We start from the raw sequence: 23,262 nt of genomic DNA on the forward strand, positions 1-23,262 counted from the left end.
ACAATAGACCAATAATTTATTTGGAAATATGTGCTAAATATTCAATACGTTCGAATCATTCGTTCCATTTTAGATGGTTTCGTTGTTGTTGCTGCAATACTCTTTTAAACAAAACAAACGGATCTCCGCACACGAACTATTTTTAGAAACATGTAGGCACAAATCGACAATGAATACGTTCCTTTCAAAATTCTATCACTGGCAGAGAATCGGCTCACCGCCAGTTGTGGGAGCTTTGCTCTCATTTGAATTTTCGGTTTAAAGTTATTTTGTTTGTTTTTCATGAATTTTAGTTTCTCTTAGAGACTTGCTCGGATGAGTGGGAGGATGTTAGCTGGTTGTATTATTGAAGAAAAACTATTATAAACACACACACACATACATGTATGTATACCTATGTATGTACATGAGTACACATACACATATTTACACGCTAAAACAAGAACATAACAAAATACAAACATAACGTATTTACATGCGTGCATACAGGCATAGCGTGCAAGTAGGGTGTCTGGAAAGCCAATTCACATTACCTTCTCACACATGCACGCTTCCTATCGACGCTTACTAACGGGTGCATGTGAGCTTTCGAAATTGAACGGCAACTGCTAAATAAATGGCCACATCGTCAAAAGAAAGGCCAACAAGAAATCTGTGGGTGGGAGGTCAATTAAATTTGATATGTATGTACTCCTCATCGAATACTCTTTCTGGGTGAACAGTACAAAGTTTTATTTCATGTTTCGTTCAATCGAAACGGTTTTGCTTTACTTTTTAGTAGTTTGGTTTATTTGTTTTTTCTTTTTTAACTACAGAGGTACTGCATCTAGATTGTCTCCAATGATGGACCACATTCCATAATCGTTGTCTTCGTCATCTTTAATATATTACATTATTTAATTACTGAGAAACTAAATATTCACTAGCCAAATAACAACAAGTAAAAAAGCTGTAGGTTCGGCCGGGCCGAACTTTGAATACCCTCCACCATTTGGAACAAATTTGGCAATTCTCAAAAACAATAAAATCCGTTAAAACTTCTGTTAAAATCTTAAAAATACCGAATGTAGCTATTATATTAGGGTCTATACGACGACATGAACCTGCGTAGGTAACATTTGTTGTAAGCTATTACAATATTCAAATTCGAAACTTAAAAAGAATCCGAACGAATTGAAGTAGATTGATAAAATGTATGTATGTGTCAAATGTATGTTATGTCTGCAGGATATTCGGTATTGAAAATGGGCCATGTAGGTCCACGTTTTGGTATAGCCCCCATATAACTGTACCTCCCGATATTCGGTATTTTGATGATTTTTGCGACATTTTTCACCGGAATAGATTAAAATATGGTATTTGAAGTTCGTAATGGATACTACAGCCTAAGACAGAAAATTGTCTGTGCAGGTCCACGTCTTCGTAGAGCCCCCATATAACAGTACCTCCCGATATTAGGTATTTTGATTTTATCGACATTTTTTTAAGTTTCGCATTTGAATATTGTAATAGCTTATGACAAATGTTTCCTACGCAGTTTCATGTCGTCGTATAGACCCTAATATAAAAAATGAAATGCCAAATTCTTTCCAAATGGTGGTGGGTATTCAAAGTGCGGCCTGGCCGAACTTACAGCTTTTTTATTTGTTATTATATGCATTTTTCATTTTTCAAAAGTGAAGGATAAAATTCGCATTATCCGGTTCTCCTTATTACAACTGTGCTTTAAAATATACGCATTTTTTCAGAGGTATGGCAATAAAATTCGTAATAATTTGTTTTATACATTATCACCTTAAGTGTTGGTACTTTTAAAAAGTTGTGCCTCGAAGGAAGAGTTACATACAATAACACATCTTAGGCTGGCTTCTTCGTAGAAGAACAATACAGTTTTAGTTCGATTTTGGCCCTAGGCCCTTTTATTCATTTCCGAAGAAGCCAGCCGATGAATTAAGCCAGCCAGATAAGCGCTTAATGTATTCTCACCTTTAGGTTGACTTAGTTCGATTTTGGCCTTACGCTCCTTTGTTCTTTTCCAAAGATGACAGCCGATGACTTGACTCTCACCTTTTTTGTTTTTTTATCGTCTATAATATTGGGATACTTTGTTTTTTTTTTTTGGATCAATAAAGTAAACAATCAGTTATCGATTTGCAGTTCTGGAACAGATGAAGAGCATATTTCAACCTAAAACTCTGTACTCACCTACAAAAAATCCAGCCGATGACTAATTTATTTTTTTTTTTATTTATTTTCAATTTGTACAGTAACCATGGTACAATAAGGAGGTAGAACAGCTTCGTAAAACTACAGAAATACATCCAACAAGTTGTTCTCATTTATTTGATACTTTTTGGTTATTTTTCTAATGCATCAAATAGCGCGAAAGATGAATGAAATGCCTGGATGTTCTCTCAAAAATATGATCCTAAATGTTTAATATCATTAATTGTTTAATATCATTAATGCGCGTTCCGCTATTTATGTTTCTTCCTATAATTGATTTTGGAAATATTTTGTTTTTATTTTTCAAAACCATGGCAGAAGAATACAGGTAGATACATCAACGCTTGGGAGCATTGATATGTCAAAAAAATTTAAATGGGTGTTTCAAATATTAGTAGATTTTTATATACTTTCTTATACTACGTCATTCGGAGGCTATTATAATTCGCGCTTTTCAACAATTTTTACAAATTTAAATAATTTTTCATTCAACATTTTCAATTCTAAAATTGGTTTGACAGTTCATTGTCCAAGCAGCTGTGTCGACGCGTCTACCTATATTCTTCTACCATGTTCAAAACAATTAATACATACCATGGCAGAAGAATACAGGTAGATGCATCAAAGCTTGGGAGCATTGATATGTCAAAAAATGTAAATGTTTTTTTCAAATATAAGTAGATTTTTAAATGTTTCTTATACAACGTCATTTGGAGGTTATTATAATTCGTGTATTTAAACAATTTTTACAAATTTAAATAATTTTTCATTCAACATTTTCAATTCCAAAATTGGTTTGACAGTTCATTGTCCCAGCAGCTGTGTCGATGCGTCTACCTATATTCTTCTACCATGATACATACACAAAATTGACAGAAGTCGGGCACACTTAGAAAAAAATTGTAATCAGCTGGTAGCTCTACCTTTCCTTTTTATTGTACCATGACAGTAACCTATCCCATAGGGCCATGGACTGTTTTAAAAACTTCTTTATATGACTGCTCTAAATTAATTATAATATTCTTAAAAGTCTTATTTAAAATAAAGCATTAAACAAATTAACAAAAAAAAAAATGAATAAAATTAACAATTGATTTACGGTTACAAAAACTTCTATTAATGACTACTCTTAAAAATACTTAAGCCAGTATAAAGTTTTCATGTGTATTTGCGCCTTTACTTTTCTCTTGCTGTCTGGCTAAAAAAGCATTTCCATCATGGTAGAATACAGGTAGTCGCATCGACACAGCTGCTGGGACAATGAACTGTCAAACCGATTTAGGAATTGAAAATGTTGAATGAAAAATTATTGAAATTTGTAAAACCACCGATTTGAGTCGTATAAGAAAACATTTAAAAGTGTACTTATTTTTGATAAAACATTTTAAAAACCTACCTATATTCTTCTACCATACATTTCCATCAAATACATACCCAATAATAATTTAAACGTTGTAAACTGATTTATTCGCCAGAACAGATATATTTAGTATTAAAACAACGGTATTTGATAGCACACTGAGTCACCTTGTAAATACAATTGTATCGGTGAGAAAGTCGACAAAGAAAAGCAATTAATCGATTACTCAAGCAGTAATCGGTAGTAATGCCAAAAATCGATTAGTTGATTAGACGAGTGTCGACTATTCCTACGGTGAGATAAAGAAAAAGATTTGCTTTGCTGTATTATTGATTTAAAAAGTAAATACTACGTAGAAAGAAGGGCAGGAATAAAATACAGATAATACACAAATCACCGGCAAATTGAAGCAAAATAAAAAAATCTACTCAATTTCGAAGAAAACAGGAATTACAATTAAGGAAAAGTGAACAAATTGCGGCTATTAACGACGGTCGTTGTTGTGAAACCAAGTTAGGAAATAAGGAGCCAATACTCATCCGCAAAAAGCATCTAAGCCCCAAGCTCTAGATGTTACATTCTAATACAAAATATACACATATTTTCAATAGCACGACATAATTATCGAGGACAATGAACAACGGTTTTAGTACGGAAGAGGATTCAAGAGGTGGGCATGCTGACCAAACATGTTGTTTGATAGATGAAAATGAAAGATGCAGAAACACCGCTGGAAACGCGAGCTACAGTAAACGTATACAAAAGACGGTAAGTAAAGCGTGTCTTCTATTCGTTTTTGTTTGTGGTTTGTTATTATCGGAAAATACTTTTTCTGCGTTCAGGTGAAAGACAAACGTCTTAAATTGAGCAGCGATCCTACATCTCAGCACATTTACATATGCGACTATCACAAAGACCGAATTCAATCCGCTCGCTCCAAAAGACGACGAAAAGAATCCGAAGACGATAGTAATGATACAGACATTGACCTACCAGAAGTGCCAGATCTTTATCAGCTGCAGATGAACACATTGAAGCGATACAAGAGGCACTATAAATTGCAAACACGACCAGGAATGAAAAGAGCCCAGTTAGCAGATGTAAGTATTATTAAAAAAAAGTGAAACGCAATTGGTTTTGATTATGCCTTCAAAACTTATTACATAATCCATGATAGTTACAATTAAGAGTTTAGAATTAGTCGACACTGTATGTTAAATGCTTTAGCATTCATACCGAAATGAGCAGATAAAGGAAATTTTCTGGTAATGAGGACTTTTTGCGAAATCATAAATACCTTCATTAGTAAGATAAGGATCGTATCCCAAGGGCACATCCAAAAGCATATTGTGCTTACCAAAACGTTTAAAAAAAGAAAAGTCAACGGATTACAAATAAGGCTAACTATAGATATGTAATTATTCATAATGTTCAAATTTTCATACAAATGTATTGGTAGAAAGTAACAGCTTTATTTTTAAGAAAAGGATCCAAAGGCCACATTCGATCCGAAATATTAATTTACAATGCCACATCCAGAGCCCGTACATGCGTCCGAATGCATATTTTAGAATCAATTAGATTTTTTAATACGCAAACTTGTAATGTCAAGAGTAATTGAGCTTTGACAGTCGAGTATGGTATTTAGAAATACCTATGCTTTGTTCCAGAACCTGCAAGAGCCTAATAGTTTTACATTTTTTTTCATACCATAAAAAAGGTAGTAACTTGTTTAAATTCTTGTACTGTAGCGGTGCAATAATCTCAATCCATTTTATGCCACAACAACCAGCAGTTTTGGAGTCATAATCAAATCCCAATATTTTTTTTTTTCTTCAACTAAATCTTAAATTCTATGAATTTTCTCTTTGCAGACCATTATGAAGCACTTTAAGACGATAAATGTTAAAGAGAAAGAAATAATTACCTACTTCGTGTACATGGTGAAATCAAATTCCAACAAACTAGATCCTAAAAATGGTATTAGTAACGACACCACTTGAATAGACAGAGGAGTTCGGGCGTACATCGTAAGTGTGCTGGTGCTCCATTCGCATTAAATTTAAAACTATTTCTATTAGCTGTAGATTTTAAGCAATTGTTACCGTTTAAGTCACTCACATTTGTGTAATATTTTTTTTAAACAATACATATATATTTAAACACCTAAATTAATTTTATTAAATACATAACATTAGTAAAAACTGCATTTGGTAAAAATACACAAAATGCCTAAATCCATTAAAAGCCATGTTTCTTAATTTTTGGTTGCTTGAGTATGACGTTTCTTGCTGTACTCTAATTTGGAACTAATGACAAACATTGACCGCATCAATTTTGGGCTACGACCTTGCAAATAATTTTGTTAAACTAATAGACATATTCATTGAAACCAGACACTAATTTTTTCAATGATTCCCGCAAGTTTGCATTGATTTTTGATATTGAACCATAAATGAAAATAGTATGTACTTAAATCTGCTACAATGACAGCATTAAGTTTGAAAAATACTCAAAAGCACCCTCGTTCCCTATTATTCTTCTTGTAGCTAAAATAGCCAATCCTGATGGGTCCCAATTTTACTTTGTTGATATAATCGCTTGTGTCCTAATTCTAGCGTGTAGCTAAAAACTGTTTACCATAACATTTTCATTCAGCGAATTATACGTTAAACGTATATCCTATAGTGGGTAATGCAGACTACTATTGAAGGCATTTTGCTTATACGATTTGTATGATTTTTGTACTTTATTAAATGGGTAAATTTTCCTTTCGATGTCTTCAATTTAAATTTGTAAAAACGGAAGTAGGGTCGAACAATGCCATATTAACATTATTTTATTTTCAACAAAAAAAATCATATAGTAATTTTTTCATCCTCCTCTGAATCGCTTTGTGATTCTGCAAAAATGAGAAAATAGTCATTATTATATTAATACTCAAGTGTTTTGGCAAGTTTCTCACTTAGATTTCCCCTTTGGTCCTTTTTTGGTCGAACACCCTTATTATTTTTCGTACAATCTTCTTGTGATGACTCGACTTCTTCACTTTCCATATTAGAATCGTCTTGTTCTTCTACGGACCATTTGTCGGTTGTTGTAGTCTGAAGGTCGTTTTTGGGATCTATATTTGTAGCTACATTGTTTACAGATATTAAAACAGTATTCAATAACTAGTAATTTTTAGAAAACTCACCAACTTCTTTTTCTTCATTTTCAATGTCCTTCTCATTAAATTTTTCTTCCTCTATCATTGATTTTTTATCCCCATCTTCGAATGTAAAGTGTCTCAATTTTAAAACCAATCGATCTTCAGCCAGACTGGTTATGGAATTTTGTTTAAGGCATTCTGTAAAACCTACATTTGAGCGATCCTCTCTAGCTGACAAATCGTTTTCTAGTGTCTTTTTCACCAGTTCTACAACATACTTTGCATGTTTTGCCGCTCTTTTTGAGCATTGCAGTAACAACGCTGAGCTGGTCAATGAAGAACCACCCAAATTTAGACAGCATAGTTCTCTGAAGGAGTTAATTCCAAATATCATTTGTGATTCACTAGTGCGTTCCTCCATAACGGTAGGATCTGCCACAGCTATCGAGCCATCGTCGAATGTGCAGTAACTAACGCAAACTGGATAATGATGCATAACCATAGGTTGCGGTTCCTTCTCGGCCGCAGTGTGTATAATTACATCGTCTTCAACTATACTGACTTCTGGTCTTCTAAAATGCATTAGAGCACAAAGAGTGGCAATAGAGCAACAGTCAATTAAATTTCCCTCATGATTAAGTACGTTCAAATCTACCCGTAAAATCCAGACGCGTTCTTCGGCAGTTATACACAAAGATTCCAAGTCGAGGCACTTTGAGTCCTTGAATGTTCTCTCCAAGGTTCTGTTAAGCTGTACAGTTAATTCGCAATTACGACCAGCCTCAAAATGTGGGGCAGCCATGGGACCCAATTCGACGTTTATATGGAAGATGCCCTCATTGGGACGTGTGGCTTTGGGTTCACCAAGTTCGCTAGACACTTGTGCGAGTACTTTGGTCTCACCCAACGCAACCAGTACACTTCCCCATTCGGCACCGTAGTTTATTTTAATATTTCGAAACTCATCGTTCTTCCTACCATCTAAACGCTGCAAAATAAAGTGAAAAATGTTATAAGTAATAAGCACGGAATTACCAGGCTCGGTCTCTACCTACCTGATTTTGTTTAATTGCTTGAATTATAAAATTCTTTTCGCACGTGGAAAGGGGAGTCTCTTTCATTATTTTGTTTTATTCCGAAATAATTCAATCAAAAGCAGACAACGAAGTGGTACGATTTTTCGGCGGCGACGCGCTGTGCTTTCTGTGTACTCTGTACAAACACAGAGTTTTGCGGGAGAAGAGAAATGCAAAAAGACGAATAAGCAGAATGTAAGAAGGTGTAGAAAGTGGAAGAGGCAACAGCTGTTTGTTTACTTGGGAAAGAGAAAAAACGAATGAAGAATATCCTTCTGTCCCAGTCGTCGTCCAAATATTAGGCTCGCCTTGCAAACCAGCTGACTAGCAAACGAAATGTCAAAATACATTGTTGTGATTGCAAAATGCATTACTGATTGTGAGTACAAACAAATTATGTATTTTAATTTCTAAAATATACATTTTTAGATTCTGGATTATTAAATTTAGAATGCAGAAAAATTAAATTATTTAATTTTAATGCCTAATTGCGACAATTAATTGTCAAACCAATTTTAGAATTGAAATTTTTGAATGAAAAATTATTTAAATTGTAAAAATTGCTAAAAAAAATGGATAACATTTTTTTCATAGTAAAACATATACAAATGTACTCATTTTTTTAGAAAAATTAAATTGTTTTACATATCAATGCTCCTAAGCGTTGATGCATTTACCTGTATTCTTCTACCATGGTTGTAAGTTGTATATCCAAATCGCTCATCACTCAAGCAATCGCTAGAAAATAGCGGAAAAGTAACATCCCTCTCAAATTAAAAACATACAGCATATTTACATAAATTATTCTACATTTTGCGATCTCAGGAAATAGGAAACATACATTTATAATATTTAATGGGGTGCCGCTGTTCCTTTATCCTTTGTAAAGTATAACAGCTTTTTTTCTATTCTTAGGCAAGAATTAATATTCACATCGAACGGCAGTGAAATTTTATATCAAAAAAAAAAAAAAATAATAATTAAATTATAACACGTCATATCGAAGTTGACACTAGTATTACTACAGAGTCAAATCAGCTGTAATAATTATACCATGAGTCACAGTATTCAAAATGAGTGTGTTCGTTGAATGAACGAAGATGCGATTATCAAAGAAGAAAAAGTTTAAGATGAGGTTCATAAGTAGGTTTCCATTATAGCATGACGAAGTAAAATTATAGAGGTCAACTGAGTCAGATTTCCATAAAGGGTAGGACATTATTTTGAAACAAGGTAGAATTAAGAAGGTGAAGTCATGTACTCCATTGTCTTAATGTATACTTATAAATTCATTGTAAATATTGACCAGGTAAATTACAGGAAATGCAAAGATGGACATGCTTATTTGATATGACTGTACCTTCTTAATTCTACCATGCCATTACCATTTGTGGAGTTATTTGTCCAGCTATAATATTAACATAGTGTTTTCAAATGTTTCGTTTATCAAGATCCAGAGATGGGAACTTGCTTTATATGATTGTCAATAAACGGTTGTACAACAAAGGGTTTATGCTAATTAGACAATAAAGGGTTTTTACATTTTAAACGCGCTACTGTGCTTCTTTTTTATCGACATTATTGACGGCGTGAAATCGATTAACGCACCCATTCGGCTTTGGCGTTAAAAGACCACTGTTAGGTGACATGTTTACCACTTAAAAGGTAATAAATTTCTATTGCAACAAGTTACATGAGAATCCCGGTGAGTGGCAACCCTTTTAGAAAAAAAAAAACAAACAGCAGAGTGCATAGTCGACCAAAAAGTCGATAACTGCTTATTCGATTTTGCGAAATCGATTCTAGTTAACTAATCGAAAGGCTTACGCATCTCTATCTGAGACTACATTTGAGCTGAGCCATACATATTTCTTCTTTTATCGTAGACGTTTCGATTTTTCTTTGCGTGTTAAGCGGTTAACAATCTATTAGTAACTTATTTATTTAAATTTGGTTTATTAGTCTTCAAACGTAAAAAGCAAGAGAAAAACAAATGCAAATATCAAAATAAAAAGTAATACTATTGAAACCGAGAAAGTCAAACGTCACAAAGAAGCCAAACCAAGCGAAAGTGTTAGTGAGATTGAGTAAAATCTCAATGCAAGTACAAAGAGTTGAGATATAAAATTGTGTAAATAAGAATACAAAAGAATATTTGTTTGTCCTCAAAGAGAAAAGGAACCAACGAGGATTTTTATCCACCCAAGAACAAACCAATTTTTATTACAAAAAAGAAACAATAACATCTACAACACAATCATACACACCAAACAATGTCGATAAACAAATTCACAAAAGGCCTTTCTGCGGACGAAAAAGCAGAGATTCAGGAGAAATTCACAGAGGTAAGATGTAAAAAGTATTCGTATGCCCCCTATGATGAATAATTAAAGTATATGGCTTAAAGAAACAGAAAACAACGTTGAATGCCTTTAGGATGAGTCATTTAAGTCACATATAAGCAAATAAAGTTCATAACTCAAAGGAAAGTGGTTGTGGCGTAGTACCAGAGATAGGTGGGTGAAGGGCAAAGAAATTAATTACTCGAGTACAAATAGATTTATTTGTGCTATCTGCTCTGACCGTACACACCGCCGTATAGGAATACTAATACCACGATGCCCGTCCATGGGGGACTTCCATGAATAAATTACATGTGTTTACAATATTCAACCCTAATTCGAGGATGATTCCTTTGTTTGCTTGCTCAATTCAAGGCCCAATATGCAGTCCTCCCCACGTTGCGTACGACAGACTGGTTACATTGCGAAGGGGTGTGTATGCCTGTTTCTCTGTGAGCTCGTGTCTGTGTGTGGGGAGGATGAATTGGAGGAAAGCAACAACACAATAACAGAAATTATACAAATAAATTTCTGCCAACAACCACAAAAACCAATGCATTCAATCAGCCAACATGGCTGGCCACATGGGTACATGGGTGTTGCCGGCATATGTTTGCTTTTCGCATAAACTAAGCAGGCGCAGCATCAGAATATGGAGAAAGTCATTCGACATGACGGAAGAAGAAATACAAGTCCGTCCACATCCCCATGTATTCATATGAACATTGCATATATTTACTAACGATTATTCTCAGACTGATTGACTGCAACTATATTCGTTTTGCTTGCTCGTTTTCGAGGAGGGTGACGTTGACTGATAAATACTCGTAATAAGCCTTTGCGGGGGATATTCAGATTGTACGCAGTGCAATGTCGGCGACACGCTATAAATATATTTACCTTAAGAATGCTTCAAACGTAGGAAATGAACTGGAGAAAATGGCAACATTTCTTTATCTTTATCACAAAGTCATGAGATTGTTTAATCAAATCATGGTTTTGCTTAGGTAGTGAGATATAAAATAACTAATTTAAATATAATGTCAAGCAAAGAAAAACGTCTAAAATTAATTTATCAAAAATACTGTTGGACTATACCCATTAAGAGCGTTTTTTTACCAAATGTGTCGTCTAAAATAAATATTGTGCTATGTAGTATTTTGACGTGGATTTCATGAATCATTGGATAGCAATCCCTAAGTAATTTCACACAAATTTATTCGTCATAAAATAATATGATTAGGTGTGTCTGGTTACTTTTCCAGCAGGAATTGTCCAGCAACTTCTTTCTGAGAGAGTAAGAGTAGTTTTAAATGGAAAGGAAAATGCGAAAAGTAAACAGACGGTATTCCTGCAGAAGCTTGCAACTATTCAGCTGATTTTTCAAAACAAACCAATTTGTCCCCCATTAAAAGAATTAAAGGAAACGAAGCAACATTAATTTTACTAGTTTTTTGTTTAAATGAAAAAGAAGTTAGTAATAAAATAAAAAGATGAGCAGTAAAATAAAGATAGATTTGATGTGTTCCCCGGAATCCTTTAAACGTGTTGCTAATGGCGTTTGTCTAAAAATGTTGGAAATGGTCTTTTTTTATTATTACATATTAATAATATTTACGTTTTTCACATTTTGTAAAGTTGTTCTCCAAAAACAATTAGTTTTGCTAATTCCAGAAATATTTTCATATTGAAAGCGCAAAGAGAAATAAATAAACAATAGAAAACATCTGATTGAATGTCGATGAATGAGAAGAAGAAGAGTTGCAAGTGATTGCATGAAGTAATTTGTCCAGCAAGAATTTGCAAACTCTCACTGAAAGAACTGTAAAAATTTCTCTCTCCAACCGCTCTCTTTTGCAGAACTTTCGGGTTAACACACGACAATTGTTACCCGACACACCTATTATAAATTTGCAAAAAATAAGAAATACTTTCCTACGTCAATATCAGTTAAAGTGTCATCTCTGTCTTTAATTAAAGACTCTATAACTAAAACCTATTTGTTGTAGGAAATCTTACAGAATTTGAAAGAACTACTTTGTTATCAAACATTGGTCTCTAGAAATTGCTAAAACATAAATGCATAGGTAGTTCAAAAATAATATATGTCTCATTGGTATTGAACTTATAAAAGCACAAAGTGAAATAGAATTTCTATTTAAAAATAAAGTGCATCATTAAAAAAACCTTCCTCTGAAAATGTCCACGTTTCTAATAGAACACCTGCATACCTATTTAGTTTTTGTTTACTTTTCAGACCGATGTGCATTCTTTTTGTGTTATTGTAGTGACCTAAATGGACTATGATTGGATGATTGTTGATGGAATAGCACATTGTGTGTAGTGTTCTAGTAAATCATACATTCGTATGCATATATAAGAAGACAACAGTGGCGACGACGACATCATGACATCACTTTGATGCAGTGTCAAGTTAATTACAGTGACGGGAATTACAAAAACAACTTTATAAAAGATCACTTTCAGCACGAATGACAAAGTATGTCTGTTGCTATAGTTATACAAGCGACGAACCCATATGAATGCCCACCTATACTTGTTTGAATGCATACAAACCATTCCTTATCGTTTATTGCAATGTGCGCGCAAATGTATTTGGGATAATAAAATCACATCAATATATAAAAGAAAATGAAAGAGCTTTAATAAATGGCAATGTTATGACATGCCGATCCAGTACAAGAGTATTCGTATGTTACTCAATGGCAAACAAATCGCAACTTGAAAGCGTCTCCCTTCCCAAACATAAAAATAAGTAATGCAATTTATGTTTTTGGAATTCCCTGATTGTTAGCATTTTGTCATACTAATGTACACACAGTTCGTTAATCATTTTATACGCAAAGTAATAATAGCAAATTAATTCTGATTCATGAGTAACAATAACAAAGTAATATGACTTGAGAGAAAAAGAGTGTTTCTTATTAGCTTCCAATCCAATTACATTATTGTATGCTGTTGTCCTTATTATAAACAAGAATTGATTAAGATAAATTAAAATATTAAATATGATATTTATATTTCGCTAAAGACCTTAAATTAACATAATGTTCTCTTGTTAAAAAAGCCTAATTATTTGTTTCAAACGATGAATGTTTCGTTCATATATTTCAACACCATGTAAACATATCCGAAATGCGGGCAAAATGAATGGCATTCAATCGTGACACACCTTTTGTTACGATAATGCACAAAGTTAACAAATTTAACACACGGCCAGAAAACAAACAAGCAATTGCAAAGTCATACTATGGACATGACTTCATAACAGACCTCACCATGTCTATGCCTATGTTTGTATTCGAGCATGTTGGCTGGGAATTATTGTTGGTCCCAGTTGTCCTAGCTGATAATACACGCGTCAGCTTAGTCAAGTCAAATTGCTTATCACTTGATGTTGATGGTGGTGGCATATTTGTGTATATTTCCTATACATAAAGTTACATTTATTTCTGTCGACAAGAACCATTCAGTATTCAGATTTATACTTATTTCTTCCATTTTATTAATCCGAAATGTACTTCGTGTCACTGTTGTGGGTTGAATTCTTCCTCTTTCCTTTTTTTCTTCTGGGTGTTGAATTTCTTGTGTTGTGGTTTCAATTTCATTTCATCACACTTAGCTTTGTTTTGATTAAATAATTTTTTGCATTTGTTAACCCAGACATACATACCACAGTAATTAAACATCGATACACGTTTAGACAAGAGGCTAGTTGACAGTCTTCTCACTTCAACAAATAGCGACTGTAGTACATAGCTTCGATGAAATAGTCCGATGGCAGTATGAGAGCAAAGCTTTTTTTGGCACAGATATAACGCTAAGCTGGATCGATGTGCGTTGAATTTTCAATTAGTTGATTACATTGCATAATACATTCATTCTATTTTAGATGAAAGAAACCATTTAAAATATATTGTCAAAGAAACACATTTCCATTGCAATTTCCAAATTAACTATGCTATATTGGGAAACGTTGTTACATTTTATTTAGTCTGTGAATCGCTGCATTTCTGATCGGGAAATTGTGCATATTATCTGCAATTTAGATATTAGTAAGTTAAAAAAGAAACACCAACAACTTCGTAGTAATATTTTGAGACTATTGCTGTACCAGTAACAGTTCACCAATCAATTGGTATTAGGGTTAGTAGTACTATTGTAGTGCTGTTTTTATTTTATTGTGGGACCCATATTCATATATTTGAAATATTGCAGTTTTTAGGTTATCAATGTTGACATTGGAAGTTTGGAAGCATGTTTCCTGTGCCATGGCTATAATTTATAACCCATTTTTGAGTTGAGCAATTTTGTTTCTATCTACTAGATATTCAATTAGTTCTCGTAATTATTTTGGTACGTTGCCGCCGAATGATGCCTTAACACTTGTTTTAACACGATTATTGAACAGTAATTAAAAAGGTTTCCCCTTCGTCTGTGCATGTACTGCAATAGTTTTATCTTTGCAATTCGTATTGATAATGTTTGCCTGTAGTATAGAAATATATTGTACGTATTCACATCGTCAATTTGAACCACTCAAAGAGAAAAGAAACAAAGGTTCAATCAAATAATTTTCTTATATTCATGTATGTTCTGAGACTTTCAATATTTTCGCATACATCACGAAGTTATTTAAATGTCACTTAGAACTCCTTAGAGACAATAAATTATGTGCTTGCGTTATTACATATAATTACACTTAAATTTGCTTTTAATTTTGTAGTAAACTAAATTTAAGTGTTATATAAAGACTTGTTTTAAGTGGCAACAATAAAATAAAGCAAACTACTTTTTAACATTCATTACCTGCCCCCATATCCAAATATATAGCCATTGTTAGCTAGTGTAGATAGTTAACGAAAACATGGTGTCTACACGAACATTGTCACAGTCGTTCTGGCAAGTGTACCGGCATTTCACTTCACATTTCAGCAACAACTACACACACTATTATGTCATTCGATTGCAATTTGTTTTTATATTTGATAAAAGTGAAGAATGAATTCACAACTGCGATGTTTTTGCGAGCTACCTGTGGCAATAGTAATAGGCAGATTAAGTGAATAAAAGGTTAAAGAATATGCACTTATCTATACGGCTTTTTTAATTTACTTTGCCGGAGTATTCTAAACTATGAGGTCGTCTCTTTGATTTTGATGAATTGAATTTGAATAATATGACAGTTTTTAGCATCACATTTTTGTCATTGTGCTAACTAGCCTTTTGAATGCGGCAATCAAATCGTTTCTTATTTTCTTACATCGATGATGACAAATCGAACTCTTTCGCCACCAACATCAACGCCAATAGCACTAGCAATGATTCGTGTGGCGTTTCGCTTAGTTTCTTTCTAACTTTCTAACCTTCTTCGGGCAAAGATATTTGTCTGTTGACTTGAATAGTGTATTTTTTCGATTCAAGCGTCCACAGCCATTGTTGTTGTTATTGTATTCTATTGGCATATTATGTTTACAGTTTGCTTTTATTGGAGTTTCCGTATACAACAAATTTCCCCACCAAAAATTGGTGGTCAAACGTTTAGCTTTTTAAAATAGAAATGGGGTCTATCCGCTTCATGCATTTGGTAGTTCGTGGGTTATTATACATATTTCGTTTATTGTGTTGTTCTTGTAGTTGGACAACGACATGCAAATTTGGTCATGCGTTAAATCATAAAAAAGACATTGCTTTTGTCGTGTTGACCCACAATTGTTAGTGGTGTCACCAAAGACATTTACCTTGTATTATCTTTACACGCACACACTTATGCCCACTCTTAATGTGGGATTGTTTGTTTTACGGTTGTCTTGGATGTCGTTGACATTTGACTGTCATGTAAAAAAATGGCTTGCCTTCAATGATGGGCACATTCCTAACAAGTGTTGGAATAATTAATTCGCTGATATAATCAAGGTTGTAAATTGAGAAAAACAAAAAATAAATGGCTTTGTATGACTTCTAAGCTACTAGTTGTTTTTGATGATCTTTTTGAAGTCAGCAATGTAAAAAAATGTCTTTAATAAATTAACTCATTTCGTCTTTGCCTCAAGGGTTCTAAAATCTTATCAATAACAACAGCCCCCTATTTGTAATATGAAAAACCCATAGCTCGCACCGTGATTGCCAATGGCACAATAAATCATGTTTTATGATTTTAATTAGGTGCCAAACGCAAAACATCAGTGTATGCGATGATGTGTATAACGATGCAATATTGTGCCGTGTATCTAATATTCCAATCATCAGTATGAAATACGCATAGTTAGGAAATAATTACGGCCATACGATTCTGTTGCAGCGGTATTTCTTGGATGTTCGATATGAGAACAAGGGAAAGAACTCTGACGTTATTTATGGTGGATATTTTGCACAGTGTGTTTGTTGCATTAAGTCGTAATACCAAATTACACTGAACATTATTGAGCATGGCAAAGACATTTAATTCGCAATAAAACAATTTACATCATTAGAAGACAAGTATGCAAAAAAAAAAAAAAAATAAATAAATAAATAAATAAAAAAATTGTGAAATTTCGCAGAAATAATGAACTTTTTCGAACATTCTTAGCTCCATTTGTTCTTACCCTAATGGATCGCGGGGCGACCTCCATTTTATGTGAGGAATCTTACCATAGAAAAAATTAGTAGGCATTGAAATACCAACTACATTTTTTCCTTCATATTCATTCATTCATTTAAAACCATAATTATTTTAGACTTTATTATGTTATTTGTACACATTTCTACGGTACCATAGAAAAAAGATGTTAAATGCCATTATGGTGTGAGTTGGTAAAGCTAAAATTACTATTCTAATGAAAAACTCTCTGTGCAAAGAGAATATATTGTTTTTGCACTTATTCAATTTTATCAGAACAGATGGCATAAACTTATATACTTATATAGAGTAAAAAATACCGGTCCAAAATGACTTCCTTGTACAATAAATGAACACTCTCAAAAAACACTTATTTTTTTTTAATTAATTAGGAAGGCATCTATGATAATAATTTATTACTGAAGACCATGTGGATTACTGTATATTGTTATAATAACAACAAATTCATTTTGGTTACAATTGATGCATCGCCTTGCGACTATGGATGTGAAGAATAAATGCTATATTTGTATACATATTTGAGTATTTCTATATTTGTACTAATTTTTAATTGTATGACCATTGCTGAACGGCATAAAGTTCACTGTGCAATGGAGGAATTGTTAGATTCGAACGTCAAGCGATAAGGAAAACTATTTTTACCTGTGTGGGTATTGATAAAAGCATATCTGGGTGCGATTCACACCTGACTGACTGATTTCTAAATATTTTTCGCCCAAATATTGGTGCTTTCAATCGAACACCCCGCGGCAATCAGTCGACTTTTGCATTTCGTCGCGTTAGGCCACATCGCACTTCGAAAAAGGATTGTCAGTGATTTGTGTGAATTGGAATTTCTATCAATTGTTGTAAAGTAATATATTAAAGCAAAAACAACAACATGGCCGATATTTTGGATTTGGAACATCATCAAATTTTGGAGGAGTACAAACAAAATCTTGAGGAAATTTTGCCAACTGTATGTTTCGTTACAGCAGAACTTCCTCTGCCAATGACCCCATCCTATAGATTTCCAAAAAAATGACAAACAATATTTTCACAAGTTTTAATGTTCAGCAGAAGAGTGTGAAGAACATTTATTGGTGCACCAACACAGCACCATTGTTTTATCTTATCTGCAACTGCGTGCAAAAGAAGAATTTTTTCAAATTGCTGATTAGCAATTCATTGGAAATTAAATCGAATGTGGCAATGAATTCTAGAATAATAACATACATACATACATACATACCTATATGAAGTAATAATAATTTAAGCAGAAGACGTACAACTGATACGAAATAGTATTGGCATTTACTGTTACAGTCGCCGCATATCTTTATGCCTCTGTCCCTATTCTACATACATATATATATATATATATATATATATTTATCTATCTATAGTATGTCATTCCGCTAAGCGTCTGTGTGTTTATTCAAATTCAAATGTTAAGTGTTAGAGAAATTGGAATAAGAAACAAACGTAGGTAGTGTTTTGAGCGTATAAGCTCAGAAAACAGGTTTCATTTTGTCGATGATGATTAAATGCGAATAGACCGGTGTGTCACCCGCTACCAATTACTTTCAATGTTAAAACTGTAAATAGACAGTCAGCGCTTTGGTTTCGTAAAAAAAAAACAATGAATGAATCTGAACTGGAATTAGTCACTCGCCATTGAGGAACTCTTGTAATGGATGACTCACACCTATGTATTATGAATGCAGTATAATATATTTATTCATAGCGAGATACAAGATACAATTTGGAATATAGTTGTTAATATATTTACTTTATCGATTTCAGATTGATGCCAACAAAGATGGCTTCATTGATCTTAGCGAGCTTAAATCTGCTTTGGATCAAGTTGGCTTCAAATTGCCTGGCTATCAAGTGCGTGAGATGATTGATGAATTCCAAAATAAACAGCGCACAGCCCATCAGGGCAAACTTAATTTGGAGGAGTTTGAAAATTTGTGTTTGGATCTCAAGTCAAAGGATGTTGCCAGCACATTCAAGACCGTCGTCTCAAAGAAGGAAAATCTTGAAACCTTGGGTGGTATGTCGAGCATCTCATCGGAAGGTACAACACACTCGGTGCGCTTGGAAGAGCAATTGGCTTTCTCCGATTGGATCAACTCCAATTTGGGCCACGACCAAGATCTGAAACATCTACTTCCCATAGATGCTGAGGGCAAACGCTTGTACCAATCAATTAAGGATGGTATTTTGTTGTGCAAAATTATTAATCACTCCTGCCCCGATACCATTGATGAGAGAGCCATTAACAAGAAAAATCTCACTGTCTATCGTGAGTTTGAGAACTTGACATTGGCTTTGGTTTCGTCGCAAGCTATTGGTTGTAATATTGTCAATATTGATGCCCACGATTTGGCCAAGGGCAAACCTCACTTGGTTTTGGGTTTGCTATGGCAAATCATTCGCATTGGTCTCTTTAGTCACATAACCTTGGATAGCTGCCCGGGATTGGCAGGGCTTTTGTTCGACAATGAACGTTTGGAAGATTTAATGAAAATGTCACCAGAAGCTATTTTGCTACGTTGGGTCAATCATCACTTGGAGCGTGCTGGCATTTCCCGCCGTTGTACCAACTTCCAATCGGATATTGTTGATTCGGAAATCTATACGCATTTGCTCAAGCAAATTGCTGGTAACGATGTCGATGTCAATATGGATGCCTTGCATGAAAAAGATTTGGTATCTCGTGCCGAAATTATGTTGCAACAAGCAGCCAAATTGAACTGCCGCAGCTTCTTGACACCACAGGACGTTGTCAATGGGGTCTACAAGTTAAATTTGGCTTTTGTTGCTAATCTATTCAATAATCATCCTGGCCTAGACCAACCGGAACAAGTTGAGGGTCTTGAATCCATTGAGGAAACGCGCGAAGAGAAAAGTAAGCCTAATACATATTTGCCTCAATTATTTAACTTAACAATTTTATATCTATAGCTTACCGTAATTGGATGAACTCCATGGGTGTGAGCCCACATGTGAATTGGTTGTATTCGGATTTGGCTGATGGCTTGATAATCTTCCAATTGTGCGACATTATTAAGCCTGGCATTGTCAACTGGAATCGCGTCCACAAACGTTTTACACCGCTGCGCAAATTTATGGAAAAATTGGAGAATTGTAATTATGCTGTGGAGTTGGGCAAGCAACTTAAATTCTCCCTGGTTGGTATTGCTGGGCAGGACTTGAATGATGGAAATGCAACCTTAACTCTAGGTTAGTAACTGTAAATTAAACCACTATATATAAAATAAATAATTCAACTTTATTTCTGTCAGCTCTCATTTGGCAACTGATGCGAGCCTATACTTTATCTATCCTCTCCCGATTGGCCAATTCTGGCAACCCAATTGTCGAAAAGGAGATTGTACAATGGGTCAACAGTAAACTTTCAGAGGCCGGCAAAGAAACGTCTCTCAAGAATTTCAATGATCCAGCCATTGCTGATGGTAAAATTGTTATTGACCTCATTGATTCCATCAAGGCTGGCAGTATTAATTACGATTTGGTGAGAACCGGTGGAACAGAAGAGGTATGTTTTCGAGGTCGATAATACCTAGCAAATAATTCTGAGAGTAGTTAATAACGTACAGTAAGAGTTGGTTTTTTTTTTTCAAGTCAAGATATTGTTGTGGTAAATTGAAAGCGAAGCAAAAGATAAAAACAGCTCCATACTCTTATGTTTAATTACTTAAAAGTCCAAATAAGACTTGCAGCAAGTTTTCATAAACATTTAAATCTTCTTTTAGGATAACTTGGCCAATGCTAAATATGCCATTTCTATGGCACGCAAGATTGGTGCACGAGTTTATGCTCTACCAGAAGACATCACTGAAGTTAAACCCAAGATGGTTATGACCGTGTTCGCCTGCATGATGGCTTTGGATTATATCCCCAACATGGATAGTGTTGAGAATCAAAACAACATTAACAATAGCAATTAAATGACAAGCCAAGATGCCAAATGCAACAACATACCAACCTAAACATCGAGAATAAATCCACCTCCACAACAAATATTTATGATAAAAACTGATTGATTTATGAGAGAAAGAAAATGTGAATTGAAAAGAAAATAACAAAAGGGATGGGTATTGTGCATAAGGAAGCTTTTAAAATGACGATTCGAATCAAGCAGTATTGGAACATAGTGCCGTTTTTTGTGCAGCGATTCACATAAAGGACCATAACCTTCCTGAAGCATATACACATACACACAAACCACGCCAATTAAGTAATTATGTATTTATATATATTTTTTTAGACTTACGTATATTTTTTGTACAAATGTAACCCGTTGAAATTAAATGATAATCTTTTAAGCTTAAATTTCAACGTCATTTGTAAGCTTGTTTTGACTTACTTTTTATATACTACTATTATAAAAATACGTACCGATATGATTTTAAAGTAAATCTTTTATTTTGTTGAATTTCGATTGCGTTCTACGTAGAAATATTTTTGTTTCAAAAAACCTTATTTTATAAATAAAGGTTAAGCTATAGAAATAAAAAGCATAAACAAACAATGAGAGCAGTGCATAAAAAAATACAAAGAGGAGGAGTAGGCACATTTGCTATTAAGATGTGAGAAATAAATAAATATATATTTTTATACGACTGTCTGTATCTCTCTATTTAATTGTAAGCTTTGGCAGAAACCTTGCAGCCATCATGTCTTTCAGTTCCTTAACAGTTCAGACAAAAATCTAGCACAAGAAATTTGCGCGCTCTACAATACGCACATTGATTTTCAGAAAAAATACAAAAATCCGCCTCAGTGCCATCAAGTAATTGTGGAGCAAACTACAAGAGACACAAGCATTCATTTTATACGCGTGCAACTACACAAGTGCGTGGAATGTGCAATAGAAACTACCCTCCACCTATATAGATAGGTATAAACGAATTTTGTCGTATGTCTAAGCTTAACCCCTTGAGGCACGAAGAGTTGTATAGAAAAAAAAGACACCACATAATTTAAGTTTTATTTTTTTTTTAATTTTATTTTAAATAAGTTTAAAGGTCATAAGAGAAAATAAATCGAAAAGAAAATCCACAAGTATCTGTATTCTGTATAAAGATTATAAAAACCAATAAAAAATAAATTCAAACAAAAACTGCAACATAATTTATGTTCGCATGACTCTTTATGCCAATAAATCATGCTTATCATCAATGGATGACGACGGAGTCGATAAGGGTGGTCGTGTCACATTTTCATATGTATACATTACGGTTCGCTTGTAGATACGTTTATGGGTGTTTTCCTTATTTTCCTCTTTCATCGAATCTGTTTTGTGTTGGGTAGTATCGCTATAGCAATGAATTGTATTTTCGCCCACCGACGTTTCACAGTGGTAACATACACTTTCTCGGCTGCGTTTTTGTGTACATGTTGGTACAGCACTATCATCCGACCTTGATGTCTTTTCAAAGGAATTCTCCACACTTTCGCTTGGCAAGAGTTTACGCTGTTTGCGATACTTATTTTCAATTTTTATTGCAAAACTTTTAGGTGCAGACTGTCTGTTATAAGAACAGTTCTCCGATGTTTCACCATTTTTATTTGTACAAATTCTGCAATTGCTGTGATTTTTTATAACATTTTCACAACGTTCGTCTTTGTTATAGAATTTCGATTCTTCGGTAAGAGGAATTTCATCACCTCCCTCTTCGCTTTCTTCTGCAGAGAGATTTTCCACACCACTGTCGTTGCTGTCCTTATCATAGTTCTCTGTGCTTGTACTGTCTGAATTGGCTTTAGTGGAATCTCCAAAATATTTCTGAACAAATGACTCATATGCAGTATCGTAGTCATATGGCTGAACTTCAGGCGAAACAACATCAGCTCTTCTTTGTAGAGGTATGTTCCTTTCAGCGCTGCGATTTAGAACTGTTTGTCCGTTAGATTTTTCTTTGCTCATTTGCGAGTTATTGTTGTTAAAATTAGAAGGTTGCTTTTGCCCGGAAATAAAAGTGTCCAAGGAATACAAAAGATCGCCAGGTTTAATCTTTTCCCAATCGATTGTATCTTCATTTGGTGTTATACTGCAATCAACTTCAATAGAAATGTATACAATCACAAAAATAAATCCCTTTGCGATCAACATCTCTTTCCCATTTGTATAATTTACTGACTGAAATGATAGCAATTGTGGCGTATATAAAGCTTTTTCATTTCGATTGATTTTCCATAGAGCATAACGTAACGTAATAAGAAAAAACAATTTTTGATCAAACCACAATTTCTGGTCAAAGCGGAAATGCAAAGGAGTTTAACAATAAAGTCATTAACGTTGACTAGCAATTTGTATGATTTTCAATTTGGAATCATTTTTTATATTGAGTAATAGTTTGTTTCGGTTTCTCTTTTGTGTTCCTGGGACGACGATGGAGTCCACCGACCTGTTGTAATGAAAACTTTTAATGTGGTAAAATGGCATTAAT

The 23,262-nt window shown here is 34.0% G+C and overlaps 4 protein-coding genes across 7 annotated transcripts; 2 read left to right on the top strand and 2 right to left on the bottom strand.

Annotated features, from left to right (window-relative positions):
- The first annotated feature begins 3,854 nt into the window (after positions 1-3,854).
- On the top strand, positions 3,855-5,833 carry LOC101894443 (histone deacetylase complex subunit SAP30 homolog). The gene is made up of 3 exons (XM_005186837.4): positions 3,855-4,354; positions 4,429-4,686; positions 5,461-5,833. The coding sequence occupies exons 1-3, from the start codon at positions 4,220-4,222 to the stop codon at positions 5,587-5,589; spliced, it is 522 nt and encodes a 173-aa protein (XP_005186894.1). The 5' UTR covers positions 3,855-4,219; the 3' UTR covers positions 5,590-5,833.
- Positions 5,834-6,394: 561 nt separating this feature from the next.
- Positions 6,395-8,606, bottom strand: LOC101894278 (exosome complex component RRP45). Of its 2 annotated transcripts, XM_059121595.1 has the most exons (5): positions 8,491-8,606; positions 7,793-7,949; positions 6,783-7,725; positions 6,552-6,722; positions 6,395-6,488 (listed from the first exon to the last, which is right to left on the bottom strand). In XM_059121595.1, the coding sequence occupies exons 2-5, from the start codon at positions 7,856-7,858 to the stop codon at positions 6,445-6,447; spliced, it is 1,224 nt and encodes a 407-aa protein (XP_058977578.1). In that variant the 5' UTR covers positions 7,859-7,949; positions 8,491-8,606; the 3' UTR covers positions 6,395-6,444. The 2 variants fall into 2 exon arrangements, with proteins under 2 accessions (XP_058977578.1, XP_005186893.2); XM_005186836.4 differs by lacking the exon at positions 8,491-8,606 and having other exon boundaries at positions 7,793-8,178.
- Positions 8,607-9,659: 1,053 nt separating this feature from the next.
- LOC101893994 (plastin-3) lies at positions 9,660-21,429 on the top strand. Of its 3 annotated transcripts, none has more exons than XM_005186835.4 (5): positions 9,660-10,158; positions 18,584-19,694; positions 19,751-20,029; positions 20,092-20,345; positions 20,563-21,429. In XM_005186835.4, the coding sequence occupies exons 1-5, from the start codon at positions 10,087-10,089 to the stop codon at positions 20,755-20,757; spliced, it is 1,911 nt and encodes a 636-aa protein (XP_005186892.1). In that variant the 5' UTR covers positions 9,660-10,086; the 3' UTR covers positions 20,758-21,429. The 3 variants fall into 3 exon arrangements, with proteins under 3 accessions (XP_005186892.1, XP_005186891.1, XP_058977577.1); XM_005186834.4 differs by lacking the exon at positions 9,660-10,158 and adding an exon at positions 17,546-17,756; XM_059121594.1 differs by lacking the exon at positions 9,660-10,158 and adding an exon at positions 18,460-18,489.
- A 518-nt stretch (positions 21,430-21,947) lies between these two features.
- On the bottom strand, positions 21,948-23,174 carry LOC105262039 (uncharacterized). The gene has a single exon (XM_011295603.3). It carries the CDS (start codon positions 22,923-22,925, stop codon positions 21,963-21,965), a length of 963 nt encoding a protein of 320 aa, XP_011293905.2. The 5' UTR covers positions 22,926-23,174; the 3' UTR covers positions 21,948-21,962.
- Between the last annotated feature and the right edge of the window lie 88 nt (positions 23,175-23,262).

This window comes from Musca domestica, unplaced genomic scaffold (assembly GCF_030504385.1).
Source record: "Musca domestica strain aabys unplaced genomic scaffold, Musca_domestica.polishedcontigs.V.1.1 2, whole genome shotgun sequence".
Taxonomy (NCBI): Eukaryota; Metazoa; Arthropoda; class Insecta; order Diptera; family Muscidae; genus Musca; species Musca domestica.

Bases quoted from the DNA above. Each gene is read 5' to 3' on its own strand.
- LOC101894443 (XM_005186837.4), top strand. From the start codon at position 4,220: ATGAACAACGGTTTTAGTACGGAAGAGGATTCAAGAGGTGGGCATGCT. The intron at 4,355-4,428 runs GTAAGTAAAGCG...TTCTGCGTTCAG, and splicing joins GTAAACGTATACAAAAGACG to GTGAAAGACAAACGTCTTAA. The intron at 4,687-5,460 runs GTAAGTATTATT...TTCTCTTTGCAG, and splicing joins AAAGAGCCCAGTTAGCAGAT to ACCATTATGAAGCACTTTAA.
- LOC101894278 (XM_059121595.1), bottom strand. From the start codon at position 7,858: ATGAAAGAGACTCCCCTTTCCACGTGCGAAAAGAATTTTATAATTCAA. The intron at 7,726-7,792 runs GTAGGTAGAGAC...TTTATTTTGCAG, and splicing joins AAGCAATTAAACAAAATCAG to CGTTTAGATGGTAGGAAGAA. The intron at 6,723-6,782 runs GTGAGTTTTCTA...TAAACAATGTAG, and splicing joins AAATGAAGAAAAAGAAGTTG to CTACAAATATAGATCCCAAA.
- LOC101893994 (XM_005186834.4), top strand. From the start codon at position 17,679: ATGGCCGATATTTTGGATTTGGAACATCATCAAATTTTGGAGGAGTAC. The intron at 19,695-19,750 runs GTAAGCCTAATA...TTATATCTATAG, and splicing joins GGAAACGCGCGAAGAGAAAA to CTTACCGTAATTGGATGAAC. The intron at 20,030-20,091 runs GTTAGTAACTGT...TATTTCTGTCAG, and splicing joins AAATGCAACCTTAACTCTAG to CTCTCATTTGGCAACTGATG.
- LOC105262039 (XM_011295603.3), bottom strand. From the start codon at position 22,925: ATGTTGATCGCAAAGGGATTTATTTTTGTGATTGTATACATTTCTATT.